Source organism: Rana temporaria, chromosome 2 (genome assembly GCF_905171775.1).
Source record: "Rana temporaria chromosome 2, aRanTem1.1, whole genome shotgun sequence".
Lineage (NCBI taxonomy): Eukaryota > Metazoa > Chordata > Amphibia > Anura > Ranidae > Rana > Rana temporaria.
The window spans coordinates 467,440,944-467,458,405 of record NC_053490.1 but is presented as its reverse complement, the minus strand read 5'-3'; the positions used below and the strand labels follow the sequence as shown (position 1 = coordinate 467,458,405).

The window sequence follows — 17,462 nt, the reverse complement described above, 5'->3', positions numbered from 1 at the left end:
GACTACAAGCCATTAGCCTGAACAGGTAGCCATGCATTCAGAGGAAACTCTGAATGAAGCACCCGTGTTGGTGGAGCCCCACACGGCCATGTTCTATTCAAATTGTGGGAGTGGAGGGTAAGGTGGGAGAGCTGCAGGAGTGGGAGCATGTTAAATGCTCCATCATAAAAACAGGAACAAGTAACATGTTCCGAAAGTGAACTTATCCTTTAAAATGGCTTCTCTAATGCAACTTTGCCATACATTGGCTGGAAGGGTAGGTTTAGCACACTGTGCATATCCAAATTGGACAGCAGGGTCTGTTTTTTTGGAAAAGGTAACCAAGTAGTTCTGAAAACACTATTTGCATGGTTGTTATGCATGCAGTATTATAGCCAAGCAACTAGCATTTTCATAAAGACAGAACAGCAAATATTTGTTTTCTATAAACAGACTTCCAATGAATATTTCAAGCAAAGGAAAAAAAAAACCACAAAATATCCCTGTGTATTGAACTGTGAGGTCAACTTGCTATGGGTTACTGTACTTTTCACAGCACTGCCGATTCACTGTTCGCTCCATAATAATGCTGAAAACCCCTAAGATATTATAATTTGCATGCTATGAAATAATTCTTCATCCTTACTGTATAGGGCAGGGCTGTGGATGAGTCTTTTGTAACAAACAATAAAAATGAAAAGTACGATTTCTTCTGTTCAGAATGGAATGTGAAGCTTGTGCATGCCAAGTATCTATTTATTTTCAAAGCTGGTAACTTAAAAAATAATAGTTACTTTTCACTACTAAAAAGGAAGAAATCAGCCTTTTGTGATCAAATATGTACAAGGAAATCTTGACAGGCTTGAACTGAAGCAAATTGGGGAAAAATAAAATTGTAAAAAGTACCAGACATATATATAAAAAATGAAATTTAAGAAAAACTGCTCACACATTAACCATCCATTCCCAGACAAAACTCAAAGAAACACAATGCTGTCATTTTATTTGCACAGCCAACCGTGTCGTCCTGTTCTCATGCAAAAAGGTGCCTTTATTGTTCCCTCGCGGAGTCCGAGGGAAAGGTGGCGCAGCATCCCAGACACCCAATCCCACAATACCAAGAACATCTAACAGAAGGGATGAATGACAACACCACAAGCAGAGAAACAAGGGTCCGCCATTCCACATTTTTGGATGTGTGCCTCTCCTCACAGGAAAGACTTGTCTTCAATGACAATAACTTCTCAGCTTTCATTTGCTCATCAGCTGGGAGTCCATTTTACAGTGTTGGTGGCTTCAAGCCGTACTTCCTGGCGACCTCTGTCTGAGCGTATGCGGCATCACATAGTGAGTAGAGGTGGGCCATTTCCATTTCAGATTTAGCCAGGTTAATGGCCTTGTTAAACATGTCAATGGCTTTGTCCAGATTTCCCCTGAAACAGAAAGTAATTTATTAAATTTGTGTCAGTGACCACCAAGTAACCCCCGCCCTAGAGATGTGTTGGCTTATTTTACACTCCCATTAAAACATTTATTGCCGAAATCCACCGATTGAGAGAAGCCACATGGCAACTATTTTGGGTGAGCTCATGTTTTAACTTGGTTCTGTGGCACTGGGGAGGGGGCATAAGAAGTTTGGCTAAGTAAAGGTAGGGTGGAGAGGAATGATGCTTTCAATGGTGGACCATAAACAACGTTTCAAAACTACTGCAAAAAAGGAAAATTCAAAAGATCATTGCAATAAGTGGCAAATAACTAATAAAACTATTGCTTGAACTTACCTCTGAACTTCTATTGTCCCCATGGTCTCGTAGGCAAAGTCACATTTGTTGTCTATTTCAATGGCTTTGCCGATGAGGTCTAGCCCTTTATCTAGATCTTGCTTCCACTGAAGCTGAAGTAAACTGTAATAAAGACAAGAATATATTTTACCTAACACGATAAAGAATGAAATACCTTCTTGCCATGGTTGGCTCTGAATGCCAAATTGAGAGGTTCCTCTAGTCTGAATCAATATTTTAGCCAATAAAGCTTTTGAAGCTTTTAAAGCATCCTCCCTATAGTAACATTAATTTGGAACAAGCAGCAAGTACAGCAAAACCCCCGTTTGATGACTGATACAGAGGGGCGGAGCTGGGAACTCACATGTAGTCCCACAGCACCTGCACTTAAAGGTATTAGCTGCCAATTCAAGCAGCCAAGTCATATTAAAAAATTAAATACCACTTTTGAGCAGGTTGACAATTTACAGGAAACAATCATCTTTTTCCACATACATATGGATCATTATTTCCATGTACAGTTCCTAATATCTACCTAAAGGAGATCATTTTTACGGTGCAGGACCTATGTGTGCATTTGCGTTTATTATCAGTAGTGCTTTTACAGTTAATTTTTATTTAATTTATTAAAATTTGTTTAAAAAAAAAATATAATAAGACTGTATTGTTCTCACCAGGGTCTAATAAGTCCCAATATTAAAGCTTTGCCCAGGTGACAGGTACTCTTTATGGAGACATTAGGGGTCTATTAGACCCCTAATGTCTCCCTTGCCCTCTAAAGCAGATAAGCAAGCATGGAGTGTGTTGATTAGCTGCTTTTCTGGCTACAACAGCCAGGGAGCGACAACTGTGAAAACAAAATCGAAAGTCGTCACTTCCGAATTCATTAGTCAGAGAAATGGGGGCGTGAATATGCCTCCACCTTCCCCGTGTGAATTTAATTTGTGCTATTTAAAGTGGATGTAAACCAGATACCTGAAGATATGTGCCCAGCTCAAATTTCATGAGTTTTGTTATCTCTCTCCAAAGCACTATGTTCCGCAGCTGTCTCCTGCTCAGTTCTTTTGTTAGCCTAACTCCTGACAAGTTCTCCGTCACATATGATAAAAGCAGCCTGAGTTGTGTGTTGGGGAGGATGCTATAGATTAGCAGAGCCCTGAACGATGTAAGGGACAGAGCTGAAAAGTCTTTACCTATGAGGAGAGGGGCTGTGTGCCTTTCCTCCAATCAGCTATCTTGGCTGAATGCCCAGATTTCACTGCAGTGCTAACCAGGATAAGAAAGTCTAACATAATTAAACAGTAAAGATGAAGACAGCAGATATGCATGCAAAACTTGAGGGAGATTTGTTTCATCCCTGTATATCATTGGAGGCTGTTCACTTCACTGGGTATGTGTGAGGATTTACATCCACTTTAAGGCAGTCCCAGACTACCCAAAAGGAACAGAAGAACATGAGAACCATCATGGGTGGTGGCCCTTCTCAGTACTGTAAAACTGATGGACTTTTTAATAATAGCAACCAATCACTGACTATAAAGTAACCATAACACGATCATGGCTACCAAGCATTTTGCACCCTTTCATAAGGGTATGCTCCTTAGTGCATATCAGGCATGAAAAACAATGTAATCATTAAAATTCCATCACTTTTCTTTAATAAGGTAACGAAAACCAATAATCAGAAGGCACTTACCCTTTGTGAACATATGTTGTGGCATTATCTGGCTCTAACTCTATGCACTGGTCATACATCTCATCAGCCTTTCCAAACTGTTGCTGATCTGTTAGTGCCTGCAAACAGGAAACTGTCAGGGTTAGGAGATTGGCCATCGGTATTCAATGCAAATGTATACATGTCTTATTTTTTAGCAACGACTGCAGAATTTTATGATTAAACTGGCACATTTAAAAATAGGACTCATAAGATACAAAGAATTGGCAAGAGGTAAAAATATTCATAAGTAACTGAGCACATATAAAGAGAGTCAGTATCCAGGGAAACGGTGTCTCTTCTCAGATTCAGACAAAGAAGTCACTCAGTAGATAAAGCCTGACAGCCTCCTCCTTCCAAGCATGTGTCTGACTAAAGACAGGAAATGCACCAAAAAGCTGTTTAATCTCTGCTACATGAAAGAACTGGGCATTCCTCCGCTATTACAGAGATACACAGAAAAAGCTATAGACTATATGGCTAAATGTTTGCAGACACCCGACATTCACACCGACCTTTAACAAAAAATGTAGACACCCCATCTAATTGATCTAAAGTGATACTAAACTCAAATTATTATTTTTTAGTTAAAAATAAAACAAACATATTATACTTGCGTGCCCTGTGAAGTGGTTTTGCACATAGCACCCCCGATCCTCCTTCTCGAGGAAGACTGCTAGTCCCAAAATGTACCATAAGGGGTTTTAATACTGTACGAGTAGAGGGGGCTCAGGGAGCGCTAAATGTCCATGGGTTAGGGGCGCAAATTACTGGTCTTGCCTTGGGTGCTGACAACCCACCCTACGAAAATAATTTTACTGTTAGGGGTCCCCACAACTTGGGAAATTTTATCAAGGGGTCACTAGAAAGGTTAAGAACCACAGATTTAGATGGACCTCAAGTATTAGGGGGGCTGCTGGACACAGAATGCATTAAGATAAAAAAACTTTCTGCCTTTACAACCCCTTTAAGGGGTTTCCAGTGAAGAGTATTGTACATGTTACTCCAAAAGGTATTTTAGACAACTGTGCACTGCCACCTTTATGGCAACAGCTTGGGGAACACCATGCCGGCTCCATAAAGACACAACGTGACTAGATTGGTGTAGAAAACTCCAGTGCTGTGCACAAAACCCTGAAATCAACAGCTTTGGGGTGAACTGGAACACCAACCAGGTCTTCTCATCTAACCTTAAAAATAATGCTCTTTTGGCTGAATGGGCTCAAATTCCTGAACACCCTCCAAAATCTCGTGAACGAAGAATGGAGGCTGTAATAATTGCAAAGGTGGAAGGGGCATTATGTATTGTCTGATTTTGGGATGTCTAACAAGCTCATAAGTGTGAAGGTCAGATGTCCAAACACATATAGCTATATATAGATTATATTTTTGATATTTGACCTTATGTTCTACATATAGCAGCCAGATATCTGTGTCCTGATCTGTGCATCGGACCTGCAGGAATGTACACTCTGGGATGCATGTGAAGTTCTGTTCAGCCGTCTGCCTGTCAATGATTTGAACAGGCTGACCTGCACAGATCTACTCAAACACCTGTGCATCCCACGCTGGTGAAGACATCCCCTTTGCGCATATCTGCATGCTCATATGTGAGAGAGAGAGAGAGAGAGAGAGAGAGAGAGAGAGAGAGAGAGAGAGAGAGAGAGAGAGAGAGAGAGAGAGAGAGAGAGAGAGAGAGAGAGAGAGAGAGAGAGAGAGAGAGAGAGAGAGAGAGAGAGAGAGAGAACACGCATATTTATATATATATTACACACTCACACGTGTACATGCAATTGTGAATGTCCCACTTCCTGCTTGATGTTCATTGCATACCACAGATAATGCAACTAAAAAGAGTAGGACATGACAAAATGGGATCCCCCATTACGCTACAGCCCAAGATATGCCTGCTGGGCATTTTTCCAGACACTGAAATCAATAAATTTCTTAAGATTTTTCTGCACGAGACACTTTTTATAGCCCGAAAAGTAATAGCACGGGTCTGGATGAGGTCGGAACCCCCAGAGTTGTCCCATTGGCTGGCAGAGGTCTACAGCACGCTGCCCTATAAGAAATTGGTGTATTCGCACAGGGGCTGCGCGGCAAAGTACGAAAAAATCTGGGGAAAATGGCTAAATTCATCTGCAACCTGCTCCCGGGAGGGATAACATGACCAGGAAACCACTGAGCTCATGGGAGGGCATGGGGGAAGGGGAGGGGCGCGGGTTTTTGAAGGATTACTAACCCTACTGTGCTGGGCCCGCATCGTGGGAAGACTAGGCATAAATGTTATTGTACCCTCTGTCACCTATAGTCGAGATACCTAAGCTTGTACTTTGTCCGTGAACACTTGTTGTATACTATGACTGTACGTTGCTATTTTGCTCAATAAAAACCTTTTTTGATTGAAAAAAAAAAAAAAAAAAAAAAAAAAAAAGAGTAGGACAGCCTGCCAACCTCCACCTGTATCTTAAGGATAGACTGATCCATTTATTCTTTTAGCCGATTACCCTGCATTCATACCTGAGCAAAGCATACTCCTAGTGATTTTAAAGCATTTTTGGGGTACTTTACAGGCACTATGCAGTTGATTTTGCATGAGTATTAAGCACCAGGCATTGGTTTCCTGGGCTGGGCAAGGGAAGAGAAGAGTTTTTCAAAACACACCCACTGAAGACTATGGGAACAAAAACACCTATACATCCTCCAAAAATATAAAAACCCTTGTGTACTTTTTGGAGCGTGTAGGGCGACCGAGCGTACCAGTATGCCATAGAAAAAAAATGGAATTATGCATGTTGGGTGTAGTGAAGTGCAAATGCATTCTCTGCATTAAGATAAAAAAACCTCATCCCTAATCACTTACCTGATTCATCTCATGATCCAGAACTGTCCCACATGCACAGCACCACTCTCCCTGGTCTCACAGAAGACGCGGGGAGCATCGGGAGCCATTGGCGTTAGAGATTGCTCTGAACAATAGTAAGGTTTGTTTGCCTCTTATTTTTTTAAATGAAGGCTAAACTGTAACCATTTGAAAGACTGCACACGCTTCTACCCAAATGTATATAATGAAATGTTTTCATATAGTTTTCTTAGCTGACAGGGGGGGTTACAAGTTAAGCTTACTCTTCTGTCTTCACACAGCAAAAGCAGGAACTAAACTTATGTTAGTAGATATCAGTAGAATGAGAGATTGTGCCACATTCCTAGCATCACAATACAGACTGCTGTTTATAGACTAAAATGACTGGTGCACTTTACGCAAAACTCAAGTGAAAAAACAAAGAAAGACAGCTTAAGATGAAGAGGAAGTGTGATGTACCTGGGCATAAAGGGCATAACCTTCTGCACATTTTGGAAACTTCTTAATAACATCTTCAAAACCTTTCATGGAGGATTTGATCTGTAGTGGATTGCTGCCTGTATACGCTTTTCGATACTAAAGCACAGAAGGGAGTGGGAAAAGAATAAACTGTGAGATACCAAAGCAAGGTTGAAATACCATGACATATTAAAAGACAGACAGACGATATAACACACCATAAAATAAACCTGTCATAAGTGAAAAGTATGTGAAGTGATATAGTGAACAAACTGCAGCTACCCAGAAAACTAAATTTACAACAGATTAAAGCACCCAAAAACGCTAGGGCACTACTCATCGATTAAAGGACCAACAAGGAGCAGTGGGATGGGCTAAAGTTCACATTATTGCACATTTAATACATATGAAGTGCTTAGGAACCTACTGAAAGGTATTGTAGGGCACCAGCATTTCATCCACATTGCTTACCTTACATAGAAACATTGATTTACTTTAGGATGTAAGATCAGAGAACATTGTGGGATTATTAGCGTATGGTGAAACACCATGCAGTTTGGATGCACTACAGCAACAGTGCAAATGCAATGTATTTAAAGGACTTCTACTTCATCAAAAACACGAGTTAAAAAGAGGTTGTAAATAAAAAAAAATCCTACAAAGGCAAAATGAGCATTGCATACTAGCTCATTATGAAATACACCTTAGAACGAAGCTGTTCCCACGGCACCTGTACACCGCTGACATTTTTCTCCGAGTTTCTTCTGGGTTCTCAGGCTTCAGTGGTGCGATTGGCCGGAGCCACAATTATGTCACTCCCGCACATTGGTTCCCGAAGGAACAGCACTTGTGGTGGTTCCTTCAGAGCGCATGCACCAGTGATGTCACTGGCTGCATGCAATTTAAATATATCTCCTAAACGTGCACCGTTTAGGAGACATTTTCACTACCTATAGGCAAGCCTTCAAATAAGCTGACATATAGATAAATGTAATCAGAGAAAGTTTACTTCCTCTTTAACAAGCATCAAAAAATCTGTAATCAGCAAGTATGGAGCAGCTCTGGAGAATTTAAGTTTGAATATTTTCAGGACTTACTAGTGCAAAGCATTTTTGTGCTTGAGCCAGAGCAGAATCCGGCCGCAATCTAATACATTCGTCAAAATCTGATACGGCTTCCTCCACTTGGTCTAGCAGGATTTTTAGCTGCAAATAAAGAAAGGCAGTTGAGTATTTCAAAAGCAGTGACACTGAAACAGGATTTAAAGCAAAATGGTAAATGTACAGTCTATATAGTAAAAATGGGGAGGATTTGAAATTCTGTTCAGCCAGTCTTTTAAACCAGACAGCACTGCCAGGCTCTAGAATTCACACTATAGACAAAGTAGGGGGGCCAGTCTGTGCTACATTGAATAGTTAGCATGTTTACGGTGTTAGACTAACAGCACTATACAAAGCAATACAAGTGCACCGTCCTCTCATATTGCTGCCATAGAGAGTATTGAAGGGGACAGATTTGGGTTTCTATGATTGCTGTGTTTAATTATTCTTACTGCACTGTTAATTTTCAAATAACTTTCATATTGTAAAAAGCAAACCTTGACCCCTGGACGGGTGGTTGTTTCAAATTTGCCTCAAATGTTTTTTTTTTTGGTGTTTTACCCCAGTTTTTATTGATTTATTTTTTCCATTCTTATTTAACGGGATTGACTTTTTTTTTTTCACCCACTCAATGCAATTGTTTGTTCACATCGCCATTCCTATATTTGTACAAATTATGTATGCTCTGGAGTTCACCTAGACAGTGTATACCTGCGTTTCTTCAAACTGTTAATGATTCATATGTATTCTCTTTTGTATGATTTGCAAAAATGTATAAACAATAAAACAAAAAAAAGCAAGCCTTGTATCTCACCTGCCCTCTATGATGATAAACATCAGCATTTTGGGGGTCAATGTCAGCAGCCATGTTAAAGTCTTGAGTTGACAGCATAGGTTGTTGTTGCTGCATGTACATGCTCCCTCGTTTGATCAGGGCATTAGCTCTTAACTAGAAAGAAGCAAAAATAAATACATTAGAAAGGATTTTGCAGATGCACGAGATGCTAACCAGCAGTGTCAGCCTAAATATGCAAATTTTACCCTGGACAGAGCTATATACCACAAACATACTTATATGTTCAGCAACTTTGGCCTCAAATCTCAAACAGATTATGGATATTTAAAAAAATAATCTGTTAGAGCAACTGAATTGGATTTCAATTTTTCATCGGGTATCCAAACTGCTCTCCTCACTGACTACTTCTATGTGAGGACAGGAGAGCCGATCGTCTAGCAACCGACTACTGTATTTACAACACATAATGGCTGTGATTGGACGATCACAGGGCCCTCCTGCCGATCGAAGATGCGCTGTGTCCGGGTGACACCAGCGCATCGGGATAGCGCCACTGCGAGGGACGTTCCTGAAGAATCGCCCACCCAGCCGTATATGTACAGAAACCGTAAAAAATACACAGGTGTTGTAACACTTTGCTGCACCAAAGCCAACAGTACTGTATGCATTTGGGCTTTAACAAAAAGGACTGGAACTGCAACACCCTTTAGAAGGGAAAAGCACCTTGTTCAGAAATTAGGCAATTTGTCATTTATAAAAATGAAATGCGCATTTATGGGAACATTGCACAACAGTCCAACTGCCATCACATCCTACCTTCACATTGGCTTCTTCCATGCTAATAACCTGATCTAGGTCGGGTTTAGCAGCTACAGAGTTTCCAATGAGCAAGAAGAAGGTGGCCCTCAGTATTAACGCTTCTGCCATGTACTTTCCTTTAGCCTCCACTTCCTTTGTGCACTCACTTATGATCTTGTCATAATTCTCTTCATCCATGTATTGTTTTGCCTTTAAATAACCAAATCTGCAAAAAATAAAATGGTGTAACTTTACAATGGCTTTTATAAACTTCAGCATAAGATGTGCATGGAAACAAATGGAGGGCATTGCAAAATGGTCATAACACTGGTAAACGTTCTCTCCCAACCTGCTCCAAAGAGAAAAAAAACACAAGAAATGCTTACTCACTTCTCCTTTACCACATCTTGCTCTCCCTCCTTATCCTTGTCTTCATCTGACTTCTCTTCTTTGTGCAGTGGTTGAGAGATAATGTCATCTGTGAAAGAGCTGAAGTAGGATTTGATGAACTGAGGTGAAGGCATTAGTGGCTCCCTGTTCTAGAATAGAAAAGATGATTTGCCATTTAACATCTTGTATATTAAAGGATATAAAGTTTTGTTCAAAAAAAAAAAAAAAAAAAAAAATCATGTCATGCCGCCTCTGTGCCGTTGGTTTTGCAGAGTGGCCCCAATCCTCCTCTTCTGGGGTCCTGGCTCCTTGCCCTATTGGAGAGCTGGCTCTCTCAGGGCACTCGTGCGGGCACGCTCCTGTGTCCCATTGCTGCATCAATTAACAGACAGCAGGACTTGGCCCAAGTGTCATTTGATTTGACAGCAGCGGAAGCCAATGGCTGCGCTGCTATCAACCTACCCAATCAGGACCCCGACACACCGGCTGGAGCTGGGGGCTGCTGCACATGAAGTTTTTCACCTTAAAGCATTAAAGTGGTTGTAAAGCTTCGTGTTTTTTCACCTTAATGCATCCTATGCAATAGGGTGAAAAAACACCTTGCACTCTCTGGCCCCCCAGCCCCCCCCCCCCCCGTTTTACTTACCTGAATCCCGAATCTCCATGGGCGTGATTCCGCAATGGGTTCACCCCAGCTTGAGGCAGCTCTTCATTGGATGATTGATAGCAGCACAGACATTGGCTCCCGCTGCTGTCAAATCAATGAAGAGCCGCCTTCCCAAAAGGGGGTTAGCTCTTGTGGGGAGGAGCAGAGACAGCGGCCGATGGACCCCAGAAGCCGAGGACCGGAGCCACTCTGTGCAAAACGAACTGCACAGTGGAGGCAAGTATGGTATGTTTGTTATATATTTTTTGAATAATTAAACCTTTATAAACCCTTTAAGGTGAAAATCATCAAGGATTTACAACCCCTTTAAGACAAAACATTTAAATCTGAATGCCATCTATTGTTTTTTTCAAGCAATCAACTTCTGTATAAACATTTGTCGAATTTTCCCTACTCGATCAGCGGCGACAGCTATAGAGTATTCCGATGACGGAAAGTCTATCCATGGTCAGAATACAATATCCTCAGAGTGAACGATTCCCCCATTTACATTGCATGTGCAGCTCAGTTTACATTCCGGCACACTGCCTGTGTGCCAGGATGACCGCAATCCCTCAAGTGACATCATCTCACGCCAGCCCATCAACATAGCCAGAGACTGTCACCTGGAAGAAGCCAGGCAGAAGATGCCAGTGAAGGGCCTCACCGGAAAAGAGGTATTACTGCCTTTAGATCCGTTTTAAAGTCATAGGCTTGTGTTATGTTTTAGATGTAGTTGGTATGGATTAAAATCCCTATTAGGATTTTGCCTGTGTCCCCACTTCACTTCCTGTACTGAAAATGCAAGAGGAAATAAGAAAAAAAAATCTCTACAACGTGAACAGAATTCTCATCTCAGGAAGTTGATATTGGAACAGGTTTCTCAATTGTATAATTTTTCTTCACTTCTTCTGGTGAATGAATTTCCCATAGCTTCTGTCTCAGCAACAATAGTAACAAGGACAAATAAACTCCACAGTGGGGACCAAACAGTATTTAAAACTGAATCTAACCCCTCCCTACTCTAAAAAAAAATAACCCCATCTACACTTTAAGGCGATTTTCACAAACTACATGAGAGGCGAGAGTGGAAAGGAACAATCTCAGACAGTGGCAGCAACACCGGCTCACCAAAATGTGAGCTGAATCATCTATACCAGGGGTCTCCAAACTGCGGCCTGAGGGCCAGATGTGGCCCTTTTCTAGCTTCTATCCGGCCCTTGGGGCACTATTCCTTTCACTGACATGAGGCACTATTCCTCCAACTAACAGCAACAATGGGGCACTCTTTCTTCCACTGATACCAATGATGGGATACTATTCCTTCTATTAATAGGGGCACTACCCCTCCTATTGACCACCAATCCTGAGACCATATTTATTCCCAACGATGCCGAATTTTTTTGCCCCTGCTGGCCACAATCCGGCCCTCCTAAAGTCTAAGGGACAATAAACTGGCCCTTTGTTTAAAAAGTTTGGAGACCCCCTTATCTATACGTACACAAATGTAAAACATATCATTTATAATATATAGAGAAGAGATTTTAATAAATCTCAACCTTCTGAAGAGACCAGCAGCTTACACAGTTCAGCATCAATACCTTGTATTTATCTTTGGCTTTCTCTTTTCCAAGCAGCTTTAGTACTTTATCTGCAAGCAGCATGCTGGCCTGGTTCTGGAAGCCCTCCAAGATACAAACTGCCGTAACATCTAGATCAAAATAAAAAAAGACAGAGTTTAAAAGCAGATACAAGTTCTGTGAGATCAGAACATTAAATAGAAGACAAGGACATAAAGCAAAAACGATAACGAAAATTCTCAGAAATTAAGCACTAGCAGCCAAAATCTCAAACTCTAAAACCGTATTCCTTAAAGCTTTTAGTGAAGGGTAAATAGTTTGGATTGGACCAAGCTGGTCCAAATGAACTCTTTACTTCACCAACAGATGCAGCAGCTGTATGCGCTCTATAAACGGTTTGTACCCCAGCCGCATACAGTGATGTGTTCAGGCAGTTCCCGTCCTGCTCCTGGAACAAAATGGAGTCAGGCCGAGTGCTTCTCAACCATTCACAGTGAACTTTGTATACTAGAATGAATACAAGGCTTCCTCTGATTGGAAGAGATATAGAGGTCCTTTGCTGTGATGCGGTCACTAATAAAAGTGTGCTGGTGACATATCCTTTGTTCTCAGTCATCCTGGTCTCCAGAAGGTAGTCGCTTTGGCACCCATTACTCTACAGCCACTTACAGGAACATGTGTTGGGAATATTGTTCAGAACCAAACCGATTTGGGTTGAGCGTTGCTCATTCTCAGTGAGATCAATTCATTGAATGCAAAGCTCCCTGTGAATGTCTTAGTAACACTCTGCCCTGACTCAGTTTCGTTCTTGGAGCAGGACAGGAAGTTCCCTTCCCATTACCAGAACACAGCGCTGTGTACTGTATGTAGCTGATGCTACTGTTTATGCAGCATACATAGCCGCTGGATCTGTTAGTGTAGTAAATTGATAGTTTGGGCCAGCTTGGTCCAAAATGAACCACTTTAAAACTTCACTAAAAAACTGGAGTTAGGCTTTAACCACTTAAGGACCGCCTCCCCTGAAAAAAAAAATAGGTAGAAGAATACGTATCTGCCTCAACCTAGGAAAAAAAAAAGTTTTTTTTAATATTTTTGGGGGATATTTATTATAGCAAAAAATATAGAATTTTTTTCGAAATTGTCGCTCTATTTTTGTTTATAGCGCAAACAAAAACCCCGCAGAGGTGATCAAATACCACCAAAAGAAAGCTCTATTTGTGGGGGGGGAAAAAGACGCCAATTTTGTTTGGGAGCCACGTCGCACGACCGCGCAATTGTTTGTTAAAGCGACGCAGTGCCGAATCGCAAAACCTGGCCTTTTAGTTGCATTTTGGTCCGGGTCTTAAGTGGTTAAACTTTTTGCTGCCAGGACCTGCGCTCCACTATTAAATTCAGGTTGCCAAACCATTTTTGTAGTTCTTTGAGTGTATTTTTTTTTTCCCCACTTGCAGCTTTCAGAGCTTGTTAAAGTGGAGGTTCACCCTATAAAAAAATTCTAAACACTACATCCAGCCCAGTCCTGCATATAAAATTACACTGACCTTTTTTCTTTGCCGTAGATAGCGTTAAGCCGTGGAATTCACCGCGGCTTCCGGGTAGGGAATCCCGCGGGAGTGGGCGTTTCTATTGTCATGCCAATTGACTGACATGCTAAACGACGGCACACACAGCGCGTCACGACTTCCCGAAAGAAGCTCGGCTCTATTCGGCGCCGGTGCGCAGGCGCCGAATAGAGCCGACCCAAGCTTCCTTCGGCAAGTCGTGATGCGCTGTGTGCACCGTCGTTTAGAATGTCAATCAATTGGCATGACAATAGGAACGTCAACTCCCGCGGGATTCCCTACCCAGAAGCCGCGGTGAATTCCACGGCTAAACGCTATCTACGGCAAAGAAAAAAAAAAGGTCAGTGTCATTTTATATGCAGGACTGGGCTGGATGTAGTGTTAGAAATGTTTTATAGGGTGAACCTCCACTTTAAAGATCCCCACAAACCATACATCTTCTGGAAGCATAGGATCAGTAGAATACAAAAGTGCTAATGATTTTTTAGGCCCTGTGATATTTGCGCAAACATTTATGGAAAGCAATATTTTTGCAAAAAAACACTAAAATCATTATTAGCGGACAGCAAAACTTCAAAATTCTACTAAAATATATATATATATATATATATATATATATATATATATATATATATATATATATATATTATATATATATATATATATATATATATATAAAAACCAAAAACACACACTGTATTGAGTTATTAAATAAAATTACTAAATTTTAAAATTGCACCTTTTTGCAAAAAGGTAAAAATCTAAGGCATGCAAAACTAATAAGCAATCTGGTCTAAAATGTTATTTTGAAGTTTTTTTTAGAGATGCGCCTACTGTATATATTGGCCAACAATAGGGTTATCAAAAAAAGGTACCGATAAAGGCCACTGAAAAATGCACGCGATTGTCATGGGTCAACGAACCAGTGTGAAGACATACATAGAATTTAAAGGGACGCTGTTTTCTAAAAAAAAAAAAAAAAAAAAAAAGCGCAAGAAAAGTTTAAAGGAACACTAAAGGTTTGTTTTTTATTAGATCAATTGATTGCTGTAAGCTAGAGCATTTGAATATCACTTACCTCGTTTTTCCTTTTGACCTCCAAAATACAGTAATCCAGGTTTGAAAATGCCATTTCCTGTCTCTCCTCTTCTTGCTTTCCACCAGCATCTGAGCCGTTTTGCATGGTGGAAAGCAGAATGTGCTCACCCCCTCCCTATGACTACAGCCCTGCGTGAAGATGCTCTCTTATCCCTCACAGGCATGGAGGCTAAGCCTAATGGGAACTGTTGTTCCCATTAGGCTGTGATGTAGCAAGAATGAATGCGCACCGCAAACCAGGAAGTCAGTGAGAATAATGATTCAGGAGTGACGGAGGTGAATAAAACCGCTCCATTTCAACAGGTATCAAACTAGTTATAATGCAAAACATTACTTTTTACTTTATCAGCTACTGTCAGACTTTGATTTAAGAGGAAAATATTTTTGTCTTTACAACCCCTTTAACGTAAAACTGCTTAAAAAAAAAATATTAAAAAGTTGATATAGATTTTTTTTTTAAACTGTCCATTTCGGTTTTTGCCCAAGTGCATCCTGAATTTTCGGTGTACCACCAGCTATTTTTCACTTACAGCTTTCACACTTAGTAAAATCAAAGCTCAGTCGATCACACCACTCCTCTACCTATCAAAGCAGGTATCTGAAGATTACGAAAGATTGATTCAGGTCAGACACTAGCCACCACAAATCTGTGTGTACCTTCAAGACATTCTTTCTTGTTTTCAAGTCTTTCATGTGCTTTGGCCCGCCGGAAGAGCGCCTTCACATACTTGGGATTCAGTTCCACTGCTTTCGTACAGTCTTGGACCACTTCTTTCCACGTTTGCTATAAAAAATAAATACAAAAAAGTCATAAAACAGCGCTGCCTTAACAACCAGCATTTCTTGATAAAACAATCACATTTATTGAACTTCATATTAAGGACTGGCTGATCATCATAAGGACGCTCCAACCCCCACACCTCTAAGCCTAGGATACAGCAGACTGTACCGATTAGGGTTGTCCCGATACCACTTTTTTAGGACCGAGTACAAGTACCAATACTTTTTTTCAAGTACTCGCCGATACCGATACTTTTTTTTAAATGTGTCCACAGATGCAGCCATGTCCCCCCACAGATGCAGCCATGTCCCCCCACAGATGCAGCCATGTCCCCCCCCATATCCAGCCATGTCCCCCCCCCCCCCCAGGGAGTACAAGTACTCGCAAATACTCGGAATCGGTACCGATACTAGTATCGGTACAACCCTAGTACCGATGATATGACCGTTTATGAACTATGAAAAAAAAAAAAAAAAAAAAAAAAAAAAAAAAAAGGTATTTACAATGCTTTAGTTTATGCATAAAATATTTTATCCCCATTTTGGCATGATTTTCAGTTTACAGTACAACAAAAAAGGCAAAACTTAATATTTTTTTTTTAAGTTCTATATAGAGAAGAGTTAAGAGTTTATTTCGTTTTTTACTGTCTCTGCTGTTGGTTCACCCTCTCTATCTGTCCTGTTTACCATTATCGTTGAAAGGGAAAGTAAGCCTGTTTACACTGGAGCGACTTGTCATGCGATTTGACTGGTCAAACCACACCCTATAGTTGGCAATGGCACTGTTCAAATCGGTGCGACGCTGACTTTGCTGTCCCGCACCAATTTGAAAAAGTAGTTCCTGCTCTACTTTCAGCGATTTCAGGTGCAACTTGCATAGACATCTGTGCAAAGTCGCACATGTCTTCCAAGTCGCACTGACATGGCAGCTTTGAAATTGTGTAATTTCAGATAAAGTCGCACTATTTCAAAGCCGCATTCAATACGAACAAGGGTCAAAAGTTGCGCACAAAAAAGTAAGAGGGGAAATCCTCCAATGGGGACACTAGTTCCTGGTGACATGGGCTGGGGAGCCTACAAAGGATTTACTTAAAGTGGAGTTCCACCCATAAATATAACATTATATCAGTAGTTTTAAAAAAAATTCATTAGTCCTTTAAGAAAAATTTTTTTTAGATGCCTTCAAAGTGTTGTTGCTAGGCAGAATAGTTAATCTTCCCACTTCCTGCACCTAGGTGCTTAAGCTTTCTAACCTACACCGCACAGACTCCTGGGAATGTAGTGGGTGTAACTTTCCAGGAGTCTGTGCACTCCCCAGTCTCAAAGAATCATGTGACTTGGACAGCACAGGTGCTGAAACCTGATCTGAAACCAATTACACTGCTTGTGCAGCACTGAGCATGTGCGAGATCTGCAAGGCTGAAATCCAGGAAGTCATACAGTCTGGCTTCATGATGCCCACACTTAAGATGGCCCCAGTCAATTTCTATTTTATAAAGTGTCTAAATGCTGTAACAACCTAACAAAACTGACCTTAGTTTACAGACTAACTTTACTAGAATACATTAAGCTTGTGTATTACAGGGGTATTTATATTTAAAAAGTCAAATTGTGTCCGGAACTCCGCTTTAACTTGCAGGGATTTCCTTTCACTTCCCGTTTTAGCTATGGAACAGGAAGTAAGGGAAAATCTCCACAATGGGACATAGATGGCAAAAAATAAAACTGATGGAGGTTATGACGCTCCCCTTAACCACTTCCCGCCCGGCCTATGGCCGATTTACGTCCGGGAAGTGGTTATGAAATCCTGACAGGACGTTCTAGAACGTCCTGCAGGATTTCATGCCGCGCGCGCCCGTGGGGGCGCGCATCGCGGCGATCGGTGAGGCGGGGTGTCAGTCTGACACCCTGCA

General features: G+C 41.1%; 1 protein-coding gene across 1 annotated transcript in view; it reads right to left on the bottom strand.

Annotated features, from left to right (window-relative positions):
• Positions 1 to 717: 717 nt before the first annotated feature.
• Positions 718 to 17,462, bottom strand: part of TOMM70 (translocase of outer mitochondrial membrane 70) — a 35,845-nt gene continuing 19,100 nt past the window's right edge. The window contains exons 3-12 of the mRNA XM_040338689.1: positions 15,427 to 15,553; positions 12,131 to 12,240; positions 9,884 to 10,032; positions 9,512 to 9,719; positions 8,714 to 8,848; positions 7,897 to 8,004; positions 6,800 to 6,916; positions 3,457 to 3,554; positions 1,761 to 1,883; positions 718 to 1,412 (exon numbers count right to left, since the gene is read on the bottom strand). Of these exons, the coding sequence (XP_040194623.1) occupies positions 1,259 to 1,412; positions 1,761 to 1,883; positions 3,457 to 3,554; positions 6,800 to 6,916; positions 7,897 to 8,004; positions 8,714 to 8,848; positions 9,512 to 9,719; positions 9,884 to 10,032; positions 12,131 to 12,240; positions 15,427 to 15,553 (1,329 nt within the window). The 3' untranslated portion in view covers positions 718 to 1,258. The remainder of the gene's footprint in view (positions 1,413 to 1,760; positions 1,884 to 3,456; positions 3,555 to 6,799; positions 6,917 to 7,896; positions 8,005 to 8,713; positions 8,849 to 9,511; positions 9,720 to 9,883; positions 10,033 to 12,130; positions 12,241 to 15,426; positions 15,554 to 17,462) is intronic.